This window comes from Pipra filicauda, unplaced genomic scaffold (genome assembly GCF_003945595.2).
Source record: "Pipra filicauda isolate LSUMZ 115617 unplaced genomic scaffold, ASM394559v2 scaffold278_size1010298_pilon, whole genome shotgun sequence".
NCBI lineage: Eukaryota > Metazoa > Chordata > Aves > Passeriformes > Pipridae > Pipra > Pipra filicauda.
Genome location: NW_024104396.1, coordinates 645,538 through 664,597, shown reverse-complemented (window position 1 = coordinate 664,597; position 19,060 = coordinate 645,538). Strand labels below are relative to the sequence as shown.

The 19,060-nt window shown below is 53.4% G+C and overlaps 2 protein-coding genes across 4 annotated transcripts; both read left to right on the top strand.

Moving 5' to 3' along the window:
• Positions 1 to 608: 608 nt before the first annotated feature.
• CUNH9orf24 (chromosome unknown C9orf24 homolog) lies at positions 609 to 7,655 on the top strand. The gene is given in 6 exon segments (XM_039382656.1): positions 609 to 1,005; positions 2,141 to 2,234; positions 2,237 to 2,295; positions 2,777 to 2,917; positions 3,017 to 3,088; positions 7,449 to 7,655. Coding segments are annotated over 6 exon segments (702 nt in total). The 5' UTR covers positions 609 to 876.
• Positions 4,924 to 17,517, top strand: LOC113988520 (myogenesis-regulating glycosidase-like). 3 transcript variants are annotated; one of them, XM_039382633.1, is made up of 3 exons: positions 7,524 to 7,738; positions 7,867 to 7,962; positions 12,144 to 17,517. In XM_039382633.1, exon 3 carries the CDS (start codon positions 12,268 to 12,270, stop codon positions 14,302 to 14,304), a length of 2,037 nt encoding a protein of 678 aa, XP_039238567.1. In that variant the 5' UTR covers positions 7,524 to 7,738; positions 7,867 to 7,962; positions 12,144 to 12,267; the 3' UTR covers positions 14,305 to 17,517. The 3 variants fall into 3 exon arrangements, with proteins under 3 accessions (XP_027578020.1, XP_039238567.1, XP_027578019.1); XM_027722219.2 differs by lacking the exons at positions 7,524 to 7,738; positions 7,867 to 7,962 and adding an exon at positions 4,924 to 4,960; XM_027722218.2 differs by lacking the exon at positions 7,867 to 7,962.
• The last annotated feature ends 1,543 nt before the right edge of the window (positions 17,518 to 19,060 follow it).

Here is a 19,060-nt window from a genome sequence, read left to right as displayed (position 1 = left end):
TGGCATCCACTCTGCCAAGACAGGCTTGGGTCTGCACCAGTCATCTCCGAAAACGCAGCAGCAGAGGAGCTGGAACTGGGAGCAGAGCAGGGCTCTGTGTCAGCACTGCGTGACAAGTCAGGCCAGAGCAGGGCTTGGCCTGTCCCCATCCCTGCAGGGGCAGGGATTCTGCTCAACTCCCCAGCTCCAGGAAAAGCAAACCCAGTGCATGCAAATCCCTCCCTGGCATAATCCAGCTGCCTTTCTGCACTGAGATGGATGAGGATCTCTCATGCTGACTGCAGAGCCCATTACTCAGAATGGAAGAGAAAACAAGCCACACAGGATCACCTAAATCCAGCTTCTAATTAAAAAGGGGAGGCAGAGCAGGTCATAATTCCCCTGGCTACCACAGAGGCTGGGGCAGCTGTTCCTGGTGCTGTGCTGTGGGCACTGGCTGTGCTGGTGTGGGGCTCTTTGCCTGCAGCTGGATTGATGCAGGATTTCCAAGTAAATACAGGAGAAAGGGGCTGGAAAAACCACAATCATTTCTGCACCTCCCAAAATAAAATTATCTTGACTAGGACCAGCTGAAACTGTTTCCTACCATTGTTAGGTAGTTGCCTGCAGGAGGGGAGGAAGCTGGGAGCCAGGATAAAATCAGGAGGGTGCAGCCCAGGAGTGATGCAGGCGGAAATTGCTCTGCCCTAGGCTAGAACTGGAGTATAGCTATGGGGCTGACAGAAAGCCACCAAATCCACCTGCTCCCATTCTGTGGCATCACTAATCACATAAGCACCACCCAGGGCTGGCAGAGCAGTGGCACCAGCCCCGTTCCCCTTCCTGTGTGGGCTGCAAGTCCCCAGGCCCAGCCCTGTCCCAGCAGGCTGCAGCAACATGTTACTCTTCTCCAAAAAACACAAGGCCCCCATCAGCACTTACATCAGCTCCTACTGCCTGCTGAGCTTTGTCGGAAAGACCATCCAAGAGCAGACTCCACAGCAGCTCTGGAAAGAGAACAAGTTTGTAAAACACATAAATGCTGCAGGAGGAGAAAACTTCAGGGTTTCTACCCCTACCCAACTGCTGCTACAGAGGGGCGGCACAGGGGGGAATTGCTTCCTGATTAGGAGGCGTTTGACAGCTCACAGCCATTGCTTGCCGACTTCTTGTCCCCTGGAGCTGCATCCTGCAGTGGCTTTGGGCTCTGAGGGCTGGCAGTCACCGGGAAGAGCTCTCACACATCAGCCCTGTCCATCAGTAGGTTTTGGAGTGCACAGGTTTGGAAGCAGGATCTGCTGAGGAAAGGGAAACTGAGGCAGGGCTCAGACCAGGGCTGCTGCGTGACATGGTGATGATGGGGGGGGCACACAGGGTGGCTCTGAGAGCTGCTCCAACACAGCCCTCAGGCTCAGATCAGTTCTGATGAGGGGCCTCCCATGACAGGGGGACTGTGTGAAGGGCTGGGGAAAGATCTGAGCGCCAAAATACCCCTCCCAGCCCTGGTCCTGGAGGAAGAGGGATCCCTGAGCCGAGGTCTCAGTGTGTGTGTGTCTGTGGGACACAGCTTTCCCTACAGGGGCTAAGAAGGTCGCAGGCACTGAGGCAAAGCTCACTGCAAACCATCTCATCTCCTACAGCCTCGTTAGCATGTGCATTATAATGAGGGAGCGAGCAGAGGGCACAGAGATGGATGTCACTGCTGTGCAGGGACAGAAATGGAGCACACTACCAACCAGGGCACCCCTCTGCCCCACAAGACCCAGCTCTCTCTGGCCTTGCCAGCTGTAGGACATTGCTTTGGTTGTGTAACTCTCCACCTGTGCTGGCCCCATTCCCAGTGCACTCACTCCCATCTCCCACTAAGGCAAAGTGCCCAGATGCCTTTGCCCACCCTGGCTGCAGGGGGAGAGGAGCCAGTGATGCCCAGCCATCCTTCGTCCCCTGGTTTTGGGTGAGCAGGGAGCCTGGAGGAAGGATCACAGTGCTGCAATGAGCCCCAGGCCCACCTACTTTAAGGGAGGCTTGGTGTCAGATGTACAGCTGCATTTCCAGCATTAGATCCTGCCTGATAATCGGCTTCACCGTGTGTCCCGATGGCCGTGAAGACAGATGCTGCCACATGGTATGGGTGTCTCTTCCTACTCCCTGCTGTCTGTAGGGATTAACAACGCCCCTGTTACAAAATCCATCGAGCCAAGGTCAGACCAAGCATTTGATAGAGGTGGCGATGCAGGAATACTACAGCAGCACCATCACCCTGCTGCTTACTGGCCCAAGAAGTACTGGCTGGGCAGGTCTGAAGGTACTGGTGAGGTGCCAGCTGTCCCCCTGAGTCACACAGGGCACATCTCCATGGGGTCAGGAGGCTGAAGATGCTGGCAGTGGCTCTGTTTATCCTCCTTTTGCATCCTGTGTCCCCCTTCCAGTGGCAAAGGGATGCTCCCTTTGCTTGTAGCTTTGCCATGGCCACCCATCTCCCTCCCTGGACTGAGACTGTCACTGTCCCAGGGATATCTGCTGATCCCTAATGTTTTGTCCCCTGGTATCCCATAAATACCCTCTGGTGGTAGGTGCTGCCTCAGGGATACTCTTCAGGAGAGTCCCCAGGGACCAGGGCTGCACAGGCAGGGACAAGTGGCCAATGAGCTTCAAGTGATGGGTGTCACCTCCATGACAGATCCTTGACAAGAACCTCAGGATCAGCACCCCTGACATGTCCCCTCACCCTGTGGCATTGTCTTTCACAAAGTGGGGGAAGAGTTGGGACTCTCTGGACATCCCCCCTTGCCCCCAGCACCACAGGGTCTGTCGCTTTTGCATTACACAGCACAACACAGTTTTTGTCAATAAGGGCAAATACATCACCTGGACAACAGGTCCCTACAACCACATAGCCTGGAATAAGCACTCCTCTCACCTTCCCCTTCTGCCCAAGGTGGAGTCCAGCCCTGCTAGACCCCCCCAAACTGGAGCTGCCTCAGGTGCTACCAGCACCTCGAGCTCTGCAGCACAAGGCTGACATTGCTCCTTGCAGGAGGCAAGGTTGGAGACCTTTCTGCACAGCATGCCCAAGCTGTATCCCCCAAAATCCACCTGCCTAGGATGGGTCAGACTGCAGACACCGAGGGGTAGCAGGTCCCACCATGATGCCCACACAGGCAGCGATGCAGCCCTCACATCTCCATCTCACAGTGTGAGTGAACCTGACCAGGGCAGGACTCCACTGCAGTGCTGGGCTGTGGAGAATGTTGTTGCCACCTGTAGAGAACCAGTTACCAAATTTACCTGCCAGGACAGTTGATGCTATGCCTGGTCTCACCTGGCCATCCTTGGAACTGTACGACCCCTGAAATCCCGCTGACATCCCTGAGCCAGGATGCATGTAGCTTAGCATCCTCACAGACCACTTCAGTGTTTCTTGTGCTGCTCTTGTATTTTCTGTTGTCATTGTGTGCTCTACTTATCAAGAACCTGTTCCCTGGTCACGCTGTTCGTTATGCAGTAATTATCCCTGTCCTTCACCCACTCCAGGTCCAGCAGCACCTTTTAATCCCCACATGTTTACCTTTAGGATGTCTCTGTTGCTGAAGCAGCTTTTTTCAGCCCTGGGGAAGCAGCGAGGGCAGAAGGGAGGCTGTCCAGACAGCACAGTCATCACTCTGCTACTGCATTAACCCCCCATAGGCCAAAATTAGGTGTGAGGCTTTGCAGAAAACGTATGACTGGCTTTAAATTCCAGAGATCTGAAACTAAAACCAAACAATGAGAATAAACAGAGAGCATTGGGTTTCCCATAGATTTCCCTATGCCTGAGGCTCAGAGAGAAGTTTCTCAAGGTCTTCTCCACTTAGAAACAGGAGTATTTTCCTGGATTGGCATGGCTCTGGGAAAGAACATTTTAGGGAAATGACTATAAAAGAGAGAGAGGGTGTTTGCAGGGAGGGAGACCTGCTGGAAATGGTCTCCTGGCAATGCCAAGGAGCGTTAGTTTATCTCAGAGGCTTACTCTGCCCCATGGCACTGGGGAAGGGTAAATATGGGCTTTCATTAAAACTGGCTTGCATCAGTTCCCCTCCAACCCTTTCCCACAGGCTGGGGAAGTTCCTGGTAAGGGGGAGGAAACTTCAGCAACTGCTGGCTTGGTGGGCACTTTAAGAACCCTCAGGGTCTGGTACCTTGCCACCATGCACAAGCTGGAGATCAAGAAAGCACACCAGGGAAAGCTCTCAGAGCATAGTAACACAGCCAAAAATAGAAGCAGTCATTGACACCCATGTTTGTCGGCTTCGTGCTGGGCTGCTGAGGACGTGCTTGCTTTTGGCAAGTTATCCAGGAAGAGCTGCCATCCATCTGGGATACTGAGCACGGACACAGGCTAAATAAGGAGGGGGACTTGAAAGCAGTACATAATTAATGAAGGCATGAAATGCCCTTCTCTGACTATGATCTGAGAGCACAGTGCCAGGGGGCAACATCACGCAGGGCCCTCCAAGTGTGCTGCTGATTATAAACCCATAGCACTGCAGTCCTCACAGTGGGGGGGATGCTCATCCCAGCCCCAAAGCATCACATGAAGAGCCCAGCACAGCCCAAAAGCATCCCATTAAAACCCCGTCCCAGCCCCAAGGCATCCCATTAAAACCCTGTCCCGGCCTCGAAGCATCTCATGAAAACCCCCATCCTGACCCAAAAGCATCCTGGCACAGCCCTGCCAGCGCCAAACCCCGAACTACCCCATCCCAGCCCCAGGGGTACCCGCATCCTCACGCGTCCCCCGGGCATCCCCAGCGGCTCCATACCCCCCGGAGCAGCCCCGCCGGGGCCGAACTACATCTCCCATCGGGGAGCGCCGGTCCGGGGGCCGGTCCGGGGCGGGAGCCGGGGCGGGGCGGGGAGCGCCCAACCCCGGAACACCGCGCTCAGCCCCGCGCCCGGAGCCCCCCGGCCCCGCAGACCCGGCCATGGCCCCGCGCCCCCGGTGAGTCCGCGGGTCCCGGGCCTGCCCCCGGGGCGGGTGTGGGGAGCGCAGCCCCAGCACGGGGGGTGCGAGGTGGAGGCGGGCGAGGGGTCCCCCTCCCGCAGACCTCAGGCTGCCGGCGGGAGTGGGGATGGCTCGGGAAGGCCCGCGGGGACCGGAGTGAAGGTGGAGAGCTTCGCCCTGACCTTAGGGTGCGCGCCTTTGGCATCCCGCCGTGCAGGGACCGCTCGAGTTCTGTCATGGGTGGGAGTCTGCCCGCCCGGAGGAGATGAACGGAGCTGGGAGACACGTCCCCAGCTCCAGTCGCCAAGTGCAGCTTCAGCTTTTACCGCTGGATAGATGCTTGGTAGTGAAAACTTTGCAGATGGGTGTATGCAGCGAATTGTGCCATTTGCTGGGTTGGGTTTGGAGTGGTTTTTGGGACAGCTCCGCCATCACTGGCCGTGGCAAGGAGCAGCCAAAGAGTGTTGGAAAGCACAAATGCTACTCCCTCTTTTCCCCTCCCTTACCGCCTTGGGATACCCATGATGCACAGCCAGGTGGACAGTGAGGTTTGGGAGTTTGTGTCTGTATGACTGGATCTGCACATGGAGCATGCAAAGGAGCCCTTATAGGGAATGACGACTGCATTTGGCCCAAGGTTGTCCCGTCTCATTGACTGTTGGATACAGATGCAAATTCAGGGACCTGAGTCGCCAGCCCAGCTCCATTAGCCATCCACAGCTCTCTGGAACTGCTCAGTGCCTGGAGTTTCATGGTGACTCAATGGCTGGAAAATCGCCGGGGCCGTGCCAAAGGGATGTGCTTATGTTTCCATTTCTCTCCCATATCGTGTTGTAGCGCTTGGGTGTTGGGGTGAGCTCAGGTTTCAGCCTGCTTCAGCATCTGGAATGCTGAGTGCTCCCAAAGTGCTGAATCAGCTCTTTTAAGAATCTGGGGGGGGGGGGGGGGGGGGGCAAAACAGGGCACCAGATCCTGCTGTGGGGTGGTTTGTCTTGGAGGAGGGAGATGAGTAGGAAATGAGATTAACACCGCTTTGGGAAGAGGCTGTTGGAGTGATGAGGTGTTTGATGGCACACATCGTGTACCAGACGGAATTGGGCTGAGGGACCAACAGACAGCGGCAAAGACACCGAAATCTTGATGGCTGTGAATCTTATACGGTACACGTGACAAATGAAATAAGCTAATAGTAAACTGAGGCCTCGTGTGGAGGTTTCAGTGCCTGGCTGCTGGGCCACCTCCTTACCTGGTGCTGCTCCTTGGTGGGAGTGATGAAATTATTGTAGTTATCACTCCCGTTTATTTGGGGGGAGTGATTTATGTCATCCTGGCATGCAGGCAGGTGGAACCTCTTGCATTTGGTGTTTTGCTTTTGCTGCTGTTGGGCACGAGAGCTGATGGCCCCTTAGGTGCCAAGAAGCTGGCTGCTGGGCTCTGGGCTACCCCATGGACTGCAATTTTGGAGCCAGGCTGCCTCCAGCTCCCCCAGGGCCTGTAGGACTTCTCCAAGGTGGACAGAGAGATGTCCTTGAAGGGAGAGCCCTGGAGCTTTCTCTCCCTTATGTCCAATGCACTTTGATACAAGTGGACCAGGACACCTCACTTTGTTTTAAAGTCTCCACAAATCTTTGAGGTTCAGATAAATTCAGGTGCTGTGATGTGCCTCCAGGCAGGGGAAAGCAAGAGCCTCTGGTCATGGTTTAGTCATGAGATGTCAGCACCATAAGAGGTGTGCACGGTTAAAGTGAAAAACCAGCTTATTAAACTTCGTCTTGCTAATTAACACAGAGTGAAGAACAAAGAAAGACAATGTTGTAAAGGGGGAATTATCAGGGGTGTTAAATATTAAGTCGTCTGCTGCCAGAATTGGTTCCCAGTGGCTATTTTGTATTCATGGTCAGACACTGGATGAGGTGTCTAAATGGATTTGGAGCATCACTTGACACTGGAAGCTTTAAAGGACAAAACTAGGTTGTAAAGTCACGATTCCTACAGTACAGGTGAAAGTATTTAAGGCTGGGCAGAGCTAATGCCACAGCTTCAAATCTCCTGCCTCCTCTTACAGATGGAGTAAGGTCCTGGCAGCATGTCTGCACTTTGCAGATGAGCTCTGTATTGACATGGCCCCCTTGGATTCGGGGTTTATCCTCTGGGTGCCCAGTGCTGTTTAATCCTGGCTTACAAACCAGCCGGCAGCAGTGGGACTGCTTGTTTCTCATGGCTCGAGGCAGCCTCATTATCCTACAGGATCACGACACTGCTTAAAATCGCAGGATTTGGAGCGGGGGAAGAAAACCTACCCCAAACCGTGTGTTGGGTTGTTTTTTGTTTTGTTTTGTTTTTTATTTTGCTTTCTGATTCTGGAGCTCCTGTGAGTGCAGGAGAGAATGAGCTTTCGCCGGCTCTTCTCGCCCGCCTGGCAGGGAGGGGAGATGCCAGCCCGGATCCCGGGACTCCGGGAGTGTGTGCCCGTGTGCCCCGGCAGTGCCTGCGGCAGCTCCCCTTGGCCGTGCGCCGCTTCCCTGGCACATCCTGGCCAGAGGGTTGGCTGCTCCCGCATCCGTCACAGTGCCTGAGAGAACACGCCGGTGACGTGCCGGTCCCCTCCTCCTGCTCGTGGACGCGGAGCAGCCGGCTCGGAGCCCCGAGACGCGATGGAGAGGACGAAGCTGCCGGGGAGGTGGAGGTGTAGCTGTGCTCGGGTTTTATGTGCTTAAAAAGGCATCTGTGATGAAGCCAGGCGACAGGCAGGGATCCCCGGGAAGCAGTGGATAGGTAAGTACCCGGGGCACCGTGCCCCCGGCGGGATGAGCTGCCTCCTGGCTGGGCCTGTCCGTATCCAGCAGTCGAGTGCTGTGGGGAATTTGCAACAGCCCCAGCAGCGAGGGTCTGTCACTTTGCAGGAGGAGCAGGCAACCCCCTCCCCGCAGCCTCTCCCTGAGCCCCTCAGACCAGGAAGGCTGTCGATCCCTGCTCTGACCACAGCGCGGACGGTGAAGGTGAGGGTCCCCCTCCCTATCCCTGCTCGGGCAGAGTCGCTGCCCTGGCTCAGGGGCCGGGGGTCTGTGCCACCCCAAGGTGGCTTAAGCATTACAGGGATAAACCCAGAGCCCTGGGGGGATCTGCTGTGGTATTTGGGAGGATCCACAGGACTCGGGAGGGAATCGGTGCCTCTGATCCACGTGGAGTCAGGGTGTGTGGGGAGCAGCCCTGTGCTCCGTGAAGGGGTTTTTACCAGGTGCCCCGACCTGTCCCACCTACAGCACCAAGCAGGTGGAACAGCGATTTCACCATATTTGACCCCACAAAGCCCTTCAGAGAACTCCAGTGCTCTGCTGCAGACCCCTCCAAGGGAAATTAAACCCTCAGGAAGGGTTTGCTTGTCCTCCATCTCAGGTGTGCAAAGTCTCTTTGTCAGGGCTGGTTCCCCACAGGGGGTTCCAGACTGGGCACGTGGCGGTGTTTTTGCTCCCACAGCTTTTTTGCAGAGAAGAAATTTCTCTTTTAATTTGCTATCCTGATTCCCTTCTCTTGTGTGGAGGTGCCTCCTGCTGAAAGCTGCAGCGTTTCTGTGCTGTTTCCTTAGCTCGACTCCTGCCAATATGTTTGGGGAGGAGGCGGTAGCACCTTGCAGCGTAGGCAAGGGCTTCCTGGCATCCCGGCATGGGAAATGGGTGTGTGTCCCCAGCACAAGCTTGGCCCCCAGCATGGTTCAGACCTGACCCTTTCAGGACAGTAGAGACCAGCTGTATGTTATTGACCCTCTTTAAATGAATGTCCTAATTGCAAAGTGGCTGGGGTTAGTGGTGCTGTGGGTCTCGCAGCCCGTGGTTAGCGGCAGTGTTGGTAAAAATAGAAGCGGTCAAAAAATGGATTTTTATTTTTACTCCGTAAAGTGTGTCCTGCTCAGATGTTTTGCTTTCATCTTGGGTTGAGGCAAGATGGCTCGCTGCTTCCACAGAACACAAAGAAAAAGCTTTGTTTTGGGTCAGCTGGGAAGCTCCAGCACAGCAAGCTGCAAACACGCTGTTTGACTTTGACACTCTCCCTTCCCGTTTTCTTTTTCTTTTGATTGTTGTTGGTTTGGTTGGGTTTTTTGTTTTTTTGTTTTGGTTTTTTTTTTTGAGGAGTTAAAGGTCACCACAATGTCATCTTGGAGCAAAATAACAAGTTAGCATTCCAAAAAAAAATGTTGAAACACGCAGTTCATGAGCAGGCACCTCTGCAGGCTGCAGCTCACGAGTGAGAGGTGGAAGGCGTCCCTGGGGAGCCTGGGAGACTTAGCTCTCACCTGGGATGGAGCCATATCTCCCACTGGAGAGCATGCATTTTGTTAACAAGGCAAAAAAAATACAGGGACTGCACGGGCACAGAGCAGGATTGGGTTTGGAGACCCTTCTGTCCCATCGGTGTGCTGGGTGATGCCCAAAAACATAGTTCCAAGTGTCTTTGTTGGAGCAGTCTCCAAGCAGGCAACGTCCATCAGCCCACAGGGTTCGATCCTGGCCCAGCCATAGCAACCAGAGCAGCATTATATCCACCAGCTCAATCACCCAGCCTTCACATCCCTCTGAGGCAGATCAGTGTCCAAGGGACACAACAGGCTGCAAAATCTTTCTTAAAATAACACATTTATTCCTCTACTGACAGCGGCAGTGATGACTCCCTCATGTATGCCATGAGCTCCAGCCCATGGGGGGTAAAAGAAGGAAACAGCCTAAAAATAGAGCAGCTTGGAAGTAGTTCATAAATAATAAACCAGCCTCCTGAAAGGGAGATAAAAATCCAGAAACTCCCTAAAGCCCTGGGTGCTGCTGTCAGTTTTACATGGAATGAGGAGGTGGCTGTCGCCACAGTGGCAGTATCAAACATTTCTTGGGCTTAAAACCCTAAGTGAGAGTTGGAAAGAAAACACCATTTTCCCCTCTTTTTTGTACAGAAAATATGAAAACTTAAAAAAAATTACTTTCCCAAATAATTTGCAAGTCCTGCTTGATGGAGACTGCATTTTATATTTCCCCCCCCTGAGCTTTGCAGTCCCCAGGTAAGGCAGGACTGAGACAGAGGTGACAGGTATTTGCATCTCTCTCTCTCTGGCATCCCAGAAATTCCCAGTGCTGAGAGGGAGAAAGCTTTTTTGGGCTCAGCATACCCATTTGTATTTCCAGAAGCATCCTACCACTTGCGGCTTTGCTCAGCTGTGCTGGTTTTGGCCAAGATCCTTCCGCAAACCTTCCTCCCTGCCATCCCCGGTAAAGCCCTGTGCTGCTTCTGGTTCATCCTAAAGCAAAGCAAGAGTTGGGAGAGAAGATGAAGGTTAAGCCTCTTCCCACCACCAGCTTCTCCCTGCCTTTCTTGCCCAATTTTTGCTGGGCTCAGCTGGCCTTGCATCACATGTGCTGGTGGGTGAGAGTCCCACTGCCCTCCTGGGGGCAGGATCCATCGCTGAGTGACCCAGTTGGAATGGCTGGAGCTGTCCCCATCCTGTGGGGAGTGAGGGCTCCGTGGGAGCTGGCCATGGGACAAGTCATTTAACTAAACCTATCGCCTGTTCAGGCTAATCGCTTCCTAATGCCTCCGTAATCCCATTTAAAGCAACTGGCAGTCTAGAAAGTTACTGGCTCCCAGGGGAAGGTTAAAATGACCTGTCTGGCTACACAAAAAGTTCCCCCAACTGCAAGGTCTAGTTCAATACACGCTTCAAGATGATTAGAAAACACGGAATGTTTAGTTTAGCCTGTGCACAGATGCTGCTGTGGGTTTACACACATGGGCATGCCTGTAGCAGAGGAACAGGGCTTAGGTGGTGCTCAGGACCCCTTTCTGCTTCTCTTTGCCTTTTCTGGGGAGAAAGGTCTGTTTGAGGCGCAGAGTGTTCTGGCTTGTCGCGCCTGTGGCAGGGAAAGGGTTCTGTATTTCATTTTAGATCTTTTTCTTCCCTTCTGTTAAGAAAGAAACCAACCCCTTTAGAGGGAGCCTCTGCAACCAGTTTCATCTGTGCCCCAGAAGAGGGCTTTTGCCCTCTGATTTTCCTGCAGCTGGCAGGTTTCCAGCCCCAAAGCCTGGGGAGGAGGCGGCGTGCCGTGTTTGCTGGCACCAGGCAGGTACCGGCCAGCTGGTCTGCAGCTCTGCAGCTCCTTCCCCCTGCCCCTGCTCCTCCTGCAGCTGTGTTTGCTTCTCACTCTCCCGTGTCCTTACTTTACTTTTTCCCCTGGATCCCGGGTGTTATGCTTGGCGGAGCCCAGCCAGACCATGGCCAAGGAAAAGCCATTAGGCTCTTGGCACAGTCTGCTTCCCCGGGGCCACGCAGGGGAGAGAGAGATGGAGCTGAAACACAGCCTGGAGCCTTACTGCACAGAGGAAGAGCCCGTTGGAGGTCCTGCACTGCTCACTCCCAGCAAAGTTAGCTTTTCTCCCATGCAGAGCCCTTGTAGAGATCTGAGCACGTGGCAGAGCCAGCTGCTCTCCTCTGGCTGGGGGCTGCTGGTGTGGTACCTCCCACAGCCACGCTTTGCTGCTTACTGCACCCCCTACATGCCCCCCAAAACCAACCATGAGCAACTGGTACCCCAGCCCTGTTTGGCTCTCTGGGAGGTGTGGAGAAGCATGGATTTTCCCACCTTCACTGCAAAGCATCACCCAGCTCGAGCAGCTGGGACATGCTGGGGACATGCTGGGGACATACTGGGGACAGGAAGTGGATGGTGCTGCAGATGAGTTGAATTAAATCTGCCAGGGAGGCAATTTGATTAAAATTAGGAGAGGCTGCCTGGAATTCATTACGTGGTGTCTTTTATGGCTCTTAGTTATCCCTGTCTCTTAAAGACACTGTCAGTGGGCTGATCTGGCTCCTGTTCAGCTTCCTTCTACTCCCTCCCAGCCTCCACTCCTGCCTCACTGAAAGGCTCCCAACAAGAAAAGAACATTAATTATGGCAATGATTTGGTCCTTGTTGCCCTGGGGTTGTTCTCGGCGTGGGGCCCAGGCTGCTTTCCACATGTGTTGTCTTGCCTGGGGTAATTGGAGATGGTGTCTGGTACTCGGCGTACAGCACCTGGCACGTCACAGTTGGGCAATGGGGGGCTGGGGGAGCTGCTCAGACTGAGAGAGCAAATGGATGACATGCTGTCCCTTGATTCAGAGGTTTTTCTGACACTATTTATATCCCCTTCTTTTGCAGACATGAGTGTTCTGGGAGTCGGTGGAAGTGGGAACTCTCCTAACAGTCCCTTTTTCCTCTGCTGAGAGACCCTGACTTGCTTCCTTCCCACTTCTCTGCAAAAAGCTATAGAGAAAACAGCACCATGTACACCTTCCTGCCCGAGAACTTTACACCTGTGAAGCAGAAGCCCTCCAAGGAGCTGAGGCCCATGCTCGGGGCCATCTTGCTGGGCCTCATGCTGTTCATCGCCGCGGTGGTGGCCTGGTGCTACTACACGGTGTCCCTGCGGAAGGCGGAGCGGCTCAAGACGGAGCTGATGGACCTGCGGGCGGACGGCTTCGTCATCAGGAACCAGCACGGGGAGGTGGTGTTCCGGCTGGCCTTCCGCTCGGGCAGCCTGGACCTGGAGTCGTGCTCCAAGGAGGGCGAGATCCTGAGCTGCACGCGGTCGAGCCGGGGGCCGCTCAACTTCTTCATCCAGACGGTGAAGCCCAAGGACACGGTGATGTGCTACCGCGTGCGCTGGGAGGAGCTGGCGGCCGGCCCGGCGGTGGAGCACACCATGTTCTGGGAGGATGCCCACTGGTACGGGGGCTCGGAGATGAGCACCCAGCACTGGCCCATCCGCCTGGCTGGCTACCAGGAGCCCGTGCCCTACGTGACCAGTGACGTCTACTCCTTCCGCGACAGCTTTGGCGGCATCCTGGAGCGCTACTGGCTCTCCTCCAAGGCGGCGGCCATCAAGATCAACGATTCCGTGCCCTTCCACCTGGGCTTCAACGCCACTGAGCGCGCCCTCTTCTTCCAGGCCCGCTACAAGGACTCGCCCTACAAGCCCCTGCCGGGGCAGCCGCCCTTCCCCGAGCTCAGCTACCGTGTCTGCGTGGGCTCCGACATCACCTCCATCCACAAGTACATGGTGCGCAGGTACTTCAACAAGCCCTCCAAGATCCCTGCCGAGAACGCCTTCCGATACCCCATCTGGTCCACCTGGGCACTCTACAAGAACGACATCGACCAGGACAAACTCTTGCGATTTGCCGAAAAGATCAAGAAGTACCGTTTTAATTGCAGCCACATAGAGATCGATGACATGTACACCCAAGCCTATGGGGACTTTGATTTTGACCCTGTCAAGTTCCCCAATGTGACGGAGACGTTTGCAAAACTGAGGGAAGATGGGTTTAAGATCACTCTGTGGACTCACCCTTTCATAAACTACAATTCCTCCAATTTTGGTGTGGGGATTGAGCGTCAGCTGTTCATCAAGGAGCCATCAGGGCGGCTGCCAGCCATGGTGGAGTGGTGGAATGGCATTGGGGCCATCCTGGACTTCACCAACCCAGCAGCCCGGGACTGGTTCCAGAGCCACCTGCGCCAGCTCCGACACAAGTACGGCATCTCGTCCTTCAAGTTTGATGCAGGTGAGACCAGCTACCTGCCCAAGCAGTTCAGCACCTTCCGGCCGCTCTCGGACCCCAGCATCTGGTCCCGGCGCTACACAGAGATGGCCATCCCCTTCTACGAGCTGGCCGAGGTGCGCGTGGGCTACCAGTCCCAGAACATCTCCTGCTTCTTCCGCATCATTGACCGTGACTCCGTCTGGGGCTACGAGCTCGGCCTCAAGTCCCTCATCCCCACGGTGCTCACCATCAGCATGCTGGGGTACCCCTTCATATCTGCCGACATGATCGGAGGGAATTTTTTCCCCAATAAGACAAATGGGGCAGTGGAGATCCCCGACCGGGAGCTGTACGTGCGGTGGCTGGAGCTGTCGGCCTTCATGCCCTCCATGCAGTTCTCCATCCCGCCCTGGCTCTACGACAAGGAGGTGGTGGAGATCGCCCAGAAGTTCACGGAGCTCCACGAGTCGCTGGTGGCCCCGCTGCTGCTGGAGCTGGCCGGGGAGGTCACCGACACGGGCGACCCCATCATCCGTCCCATCTGGTGGATCTCGCCCCGCGACAAGGCCACTCACAGGATCGACTCCCAGTTCCTCATTGGGGACACCCTCATGGTGGCACCTGTCCTGGAGATGGGCAAGCAGGAGCGGGATGTCTACCTGCCGGCGGGCAAGTGGCGCAGCTACAAGGGGGAGCTGTTTGAGAAGACCCCAGTGCTGCTCACTGACTATCCCGTTGACCTGGACGAAGTTGCCTATTTCCTCTGGGTGTCCTAACAGGCTTCTTCCCCAGCTTTGGAATAACCATGCCTTACCTAGGACTTTCTAACAGATAATAATTCTAATTGCACATTTCATTTGAGACTGGGGTGGAGGAGGGGAATTATATAGACTTCACTTGGGGATAATTTTTTTTTTATTTGGGGATTGATCTTGTTTTTTTTAATTTGGGTCAGTTGGGAAACTCTGATTGGATAACAGTAGGCAGCAAATTTCTCTGTATAGATCAATAAGAAGTTGTCAGTCTGTCTGCAGACATTTAGTAAACCCAACACCTTTTCAGTTCCCAAGGATTTCAAGATGTGGAGGTTGGTTAGTGCCAGTGGTAGCGTTTCTAGTTCTGTGGGAGCACCTGGCAGTGGGTATGAGGGTGTGTAGTGTGAGAGGGTTGCTGCAGCACAGCCTGCCGTAAGTTTTAAATTATGGCAAATATATTCAAAAGGATATTTTTAAAAACAGAAAGCAAAATATATATATATGTATATATATATATATGCACGCATATTTTTTTACCCCTTTTGTCTAGCGTGGCACTGGACTAACAGTTGCCCCGTGCTCCTGCTGTCCTGGCTACCAAGCAGGCCAGGTTACTCGATGTGTTTTAATTTTATGGGCTGCTTATTGCCCGCTGGGACAGCTGCATCCCACCTCCTCGCCCATTTGACACCCCGTACAAGGCTCTTGCATTTGTATTTTGCCCTGGGCATCAACATTGCCTTTCCTAGAGCGGCGCTGCCCATACCAGCGCGTCCCATTAGTCTTTTTTAAACATTTATGAAACCGCTTTGTTACGTGATTATCCTGCTGATGCCATCCTTTTTTTGGTTTTTAAGGACAGATGAGGTTTGTTGCTGGCAGAAGGACCGCCTGGAGCAAAGCCGCTCTCAAGCACTAAGTGTGGCGCGTCCCCAGGAACAGCCGGTTCCCGCGAGCAGCACGTGTCTGGGATTGGCGGGGAGGTTTGCTGCTAGCCGACTTGCCCGTGGGTGGAAAACACCGGCTTTCTGGACTGATGGGTCTGTGCCAGCGGGTGTTCTCACTGCGCCCACGGAAACGTTCTCATCTGAGGTGAAATTAAACCAATACCCGCCTCAGGTCGCGGTTAGAGGTGATGACTTGGGTGAGGGTTTTTCTGAGTCAGCCCTCTTCTCTCTCTGGGAGAGTCCTAAGGATCCTAAGGGTCTTCCTCAGGCAGCTGGAGGTGGGATTGCTGTCAGAGGCTTCTGGAGGGGACACGGGGTGATGTGATCCTGCACCCAAAGTCCCCTGCAGCTGCAGAGATGACTCTTTCACAGATTCCCCATTTGCTTTTATATGGAAAGATGCATTTACGGAGACTCAAGACAGAGCGAGCAGGATTGAAGTCTGGCAGCCTTCCTCCCTAAGGCAGGACATTCCCGGCTGTGCCCTGGTTTGGGAACGTGTGTCAGCCCCTGAATTTTTAATGAGCTTCCGCAGAAGCAGTTGAACTGCAATGGCTGGGAAGGGTTGGGGCACCAGCCAAGGACAGCTCAGTATCCTTGGGGCTTCTCCTAGGATTGTATCTGGGCTGAGCAAAGGTCCAGCATGAGTCTGCCACTGAGGGAGATGGTTCATGTTTTGGTTAGGGTTGAGTACCAGTGAGGATCTTTCTCAAAGTACGTCTCCTACCACTGGGCTTTACAGGAGGCAGAAAAAGAGATGCACTAAGCCTGGGGGTTGTGGTGGAATCGAGGAGGAGAAATTTAGGTGTTGGGGCAAAATCTGAATCCAGTTTTATAGTTAGGAAGGGAGGAAGTCTGGTTTGAAGGTCTCTTTGGAACATCCCTTAAGATCTGAATCTGCCCTGCATAATTTGGTGTTTCAGCCTCAAAATGAGATGTAAGGGGAGCCTTATAGGTCCTTGCCCAGCTGGAGCACAAGTATGTTCCAAAGCCTTTTTCTCAGGCTTGTAATTCTGAAGCACTCAAGCTTGTTCCTCACCACCAGTACAAAGAATGATTACAGCACCAGTTACAGATTCCTTCTGGCAAGGAGTTAATTCTGGAATCTCAGCATCATTCATCAGGGCACTAGCAGGACTTGGGCCTTGCTTGGAGGGTGGAGGTGAAGGTAAGGATCTCCTGGAGATGAGTCTGGCCAAAGCCTACAGGGAGGACAGGGTGTGGAGAGACCTCCAGAAATTCATAAAGGTCATGCCTTGATAGGCTCCAGCTCTTCCCTTTCAACCTGAAATACTTGTCATCCCTTGGTGTGGGAGTCATTAGGTGGAGGGGGTGTTGCTGCACAGCTCAGCTCCCAATGTAGAAGTGGGATCCTTGGCACAGGACTTCATGGGAAGGATCCCAGGAGATATTGCATGTCTTCCCCTGTTTCTGTGCCACTCACCACATCCCTCACTAGTAAGGGATGAGACTGTGTGAAGAGAAACACAGAGTTCCTCTTAGCATCCCTCTGCTATTAAAATGATGGGAGCAGCCAGATGAGTGCCTTCAATCTCCTTTCAGTGGTATCAGGCACTGTCAGGGAGGTCAGGGAGGAAGTTCTCCATAAGACACACTGTCTTCTTTCCCCTCCCCTCAAAAGAAAGGCTTTTATTAACAAAGTTTTAGTTTTCTTTTTATTTAACTCTATCATAAATGGGTAAGATTATACAGTACCCTTTTTTTTCTAAATGCTGTATGGCTATTCAGGACTCCAGCAAGAGGAAGGATAAAGCTGCTGAGAGGATGTAAGGGCTGGTGTTGGGGATAGACTCAGCAGTGCTGCCTTAAGGTGTCTCAGGCTTCTAGGTGCCCTTTCCATCCAACTTTTTACCAAAACCACTACTTCTAACACCGTGCTGTAGCACTGCAAAACTTGAGGATCTCTTGGACCTTGTAGACCACAAGCTCTGCACAGACACCTTGAGAACTGCTGGTAGGGGGATTTCTCTGATTTACACCGTGAGTCACTGGCCAAAGCAAGAATTAGCTTGTCTCAGCAATGGAAAAGCCCCAAAACAGGTTTGGGAGTTGGATTCAGCCTTTCCACATGCGATGCTCATGTGATGGAAGTTTGAAGCTTGCACTGTTGTGTATCGGGTTTCCTGGGTGCTTGTGTTTGCACATGCTGTCCTACGTCAGACTGTAATGCTGGTGGGTCTGTTTTTAACCACTTTTGTAATTCTTAATTGGTATGAACTGTAACATGAATCACCCTGATTGAGATAAAAATTTTGGAAAACAAAAAGAAGTTTAACTATGTTTTTCTTGACCAAGTTGCTTCAGCTGGTGGTTCAGGGGTATCTGGGGCTTCTTTTACCCTTATTGTCACTGAAATCACAGTTGAGATTTTGTTGTTTTAATTAAAGCTGGCAGCCTGCAGCTTTGGTGTATGTTTTAAAAGGAGGAGTTGGCAGTCACCCCACTGTTGTGTTTGCAGTGGTGGCAGACAATCACACTGGATCAAGGATTGCCCTTTCTTAGGTCCTGACAGCAAGGAAAATAGCTGTGCCTTAGGGATGGCCTGGAAAAGACCACGTCTGGGCAAACCCCGATGTTGTGTCAACCCCGGGGGTGGGGCCCATACTGTCGTGCCCGTTTTTACTGATGTCCACCCAAAAAAGGCTAATCAACACTGACTCTGGGGGGTTTACTAGTCCGCAGTGTTCTCAGAGGACACATACTTTGGGACTGTTTGCAGGAAATGAAGAAGAGGAGCCTGCCCTCAGCTCCCCTCGGGCACTCCAGAAGGTCCTTCTGGGCCCTGGCTGTCCCCACTGCCCAGGGTTCCCTTTTCCAGATGGCACTGACAGCAAGGATGGGGATGGAGTAGATATTTGTGGCTGTGAAAGTCCCAGGAATGGAGCACATGAAGCTCATTTAGGAGCCTGCCTTACCCCACACCATCCCCCTTTGCCCCACATAATGTTTTTCCTTCCCTTTCCATTGTTAACTGCACAAACCACAGCTGCCTTGTGCCATCAGGCATCAGTAGCCCTGGCCAACACATTCAGCGTGGCTTAAGAAATGAGAGGAACTTCAGTTAACTCCTTTTGCAGTAAAAGACATTTTCCCAATGCTGTTCCTTTGACTTCTTCCTTGGATGCGAGTGGCATCCATACACTTGGCTGATGATCACATGGAGGGTGAAGCTGGCCCTGCTGAAGACCTTGGCAACTTGCAGCAGTCACAGGCTTGCAGCAGATCCTCAATAATGCAGAGGTCCTCTTTGGAATCGGTGCTTTAGGTTTAGGTTTGGTTTGCATCCTCCCAAAAGCTGGTGCTGTGTGTAGAGAGGGTGTCTGAGGCTCGTCAGGGATATGGGGACGGCAAGTGGGAACAACTCTGTGCTGCATCCCAGCTAAAATGGCAGTGCTTGAAAACACTGTATTGCACAGGGGGGAGTGCTTATGGCAAAGTCGAAACACCACCGAGGCTAAAGCAAAAGCCCAGTTCATAACTGGATTTCAAGGAGGTGCCTATGGTGACAGCAGAGCAGTGGGTGCTGACCCATGAGATCCTAGCTGTGAGCATGTCCATGCTGCTCAAAATAACAGCTTTTATTAAAAGTAAGAAAAAAACAACACGCAGGCAGACCCCAGGGCTAGGGAGGACCGTGGTAAAAGGAGAAACTGACGGCAGCAGAGACCTTTAGGGCATGTGGCCAGGCTGGCAGCTCAGGAAAAAAACAACCTCCTCAGTCTCAGCTCGTCCCGAGCCTGGTGGGAGCTGCCAGCCTGTAGATGCCTTGTGCCAGGAGAGTCATAAAAGATGGTCTGGGCTGATGCAAC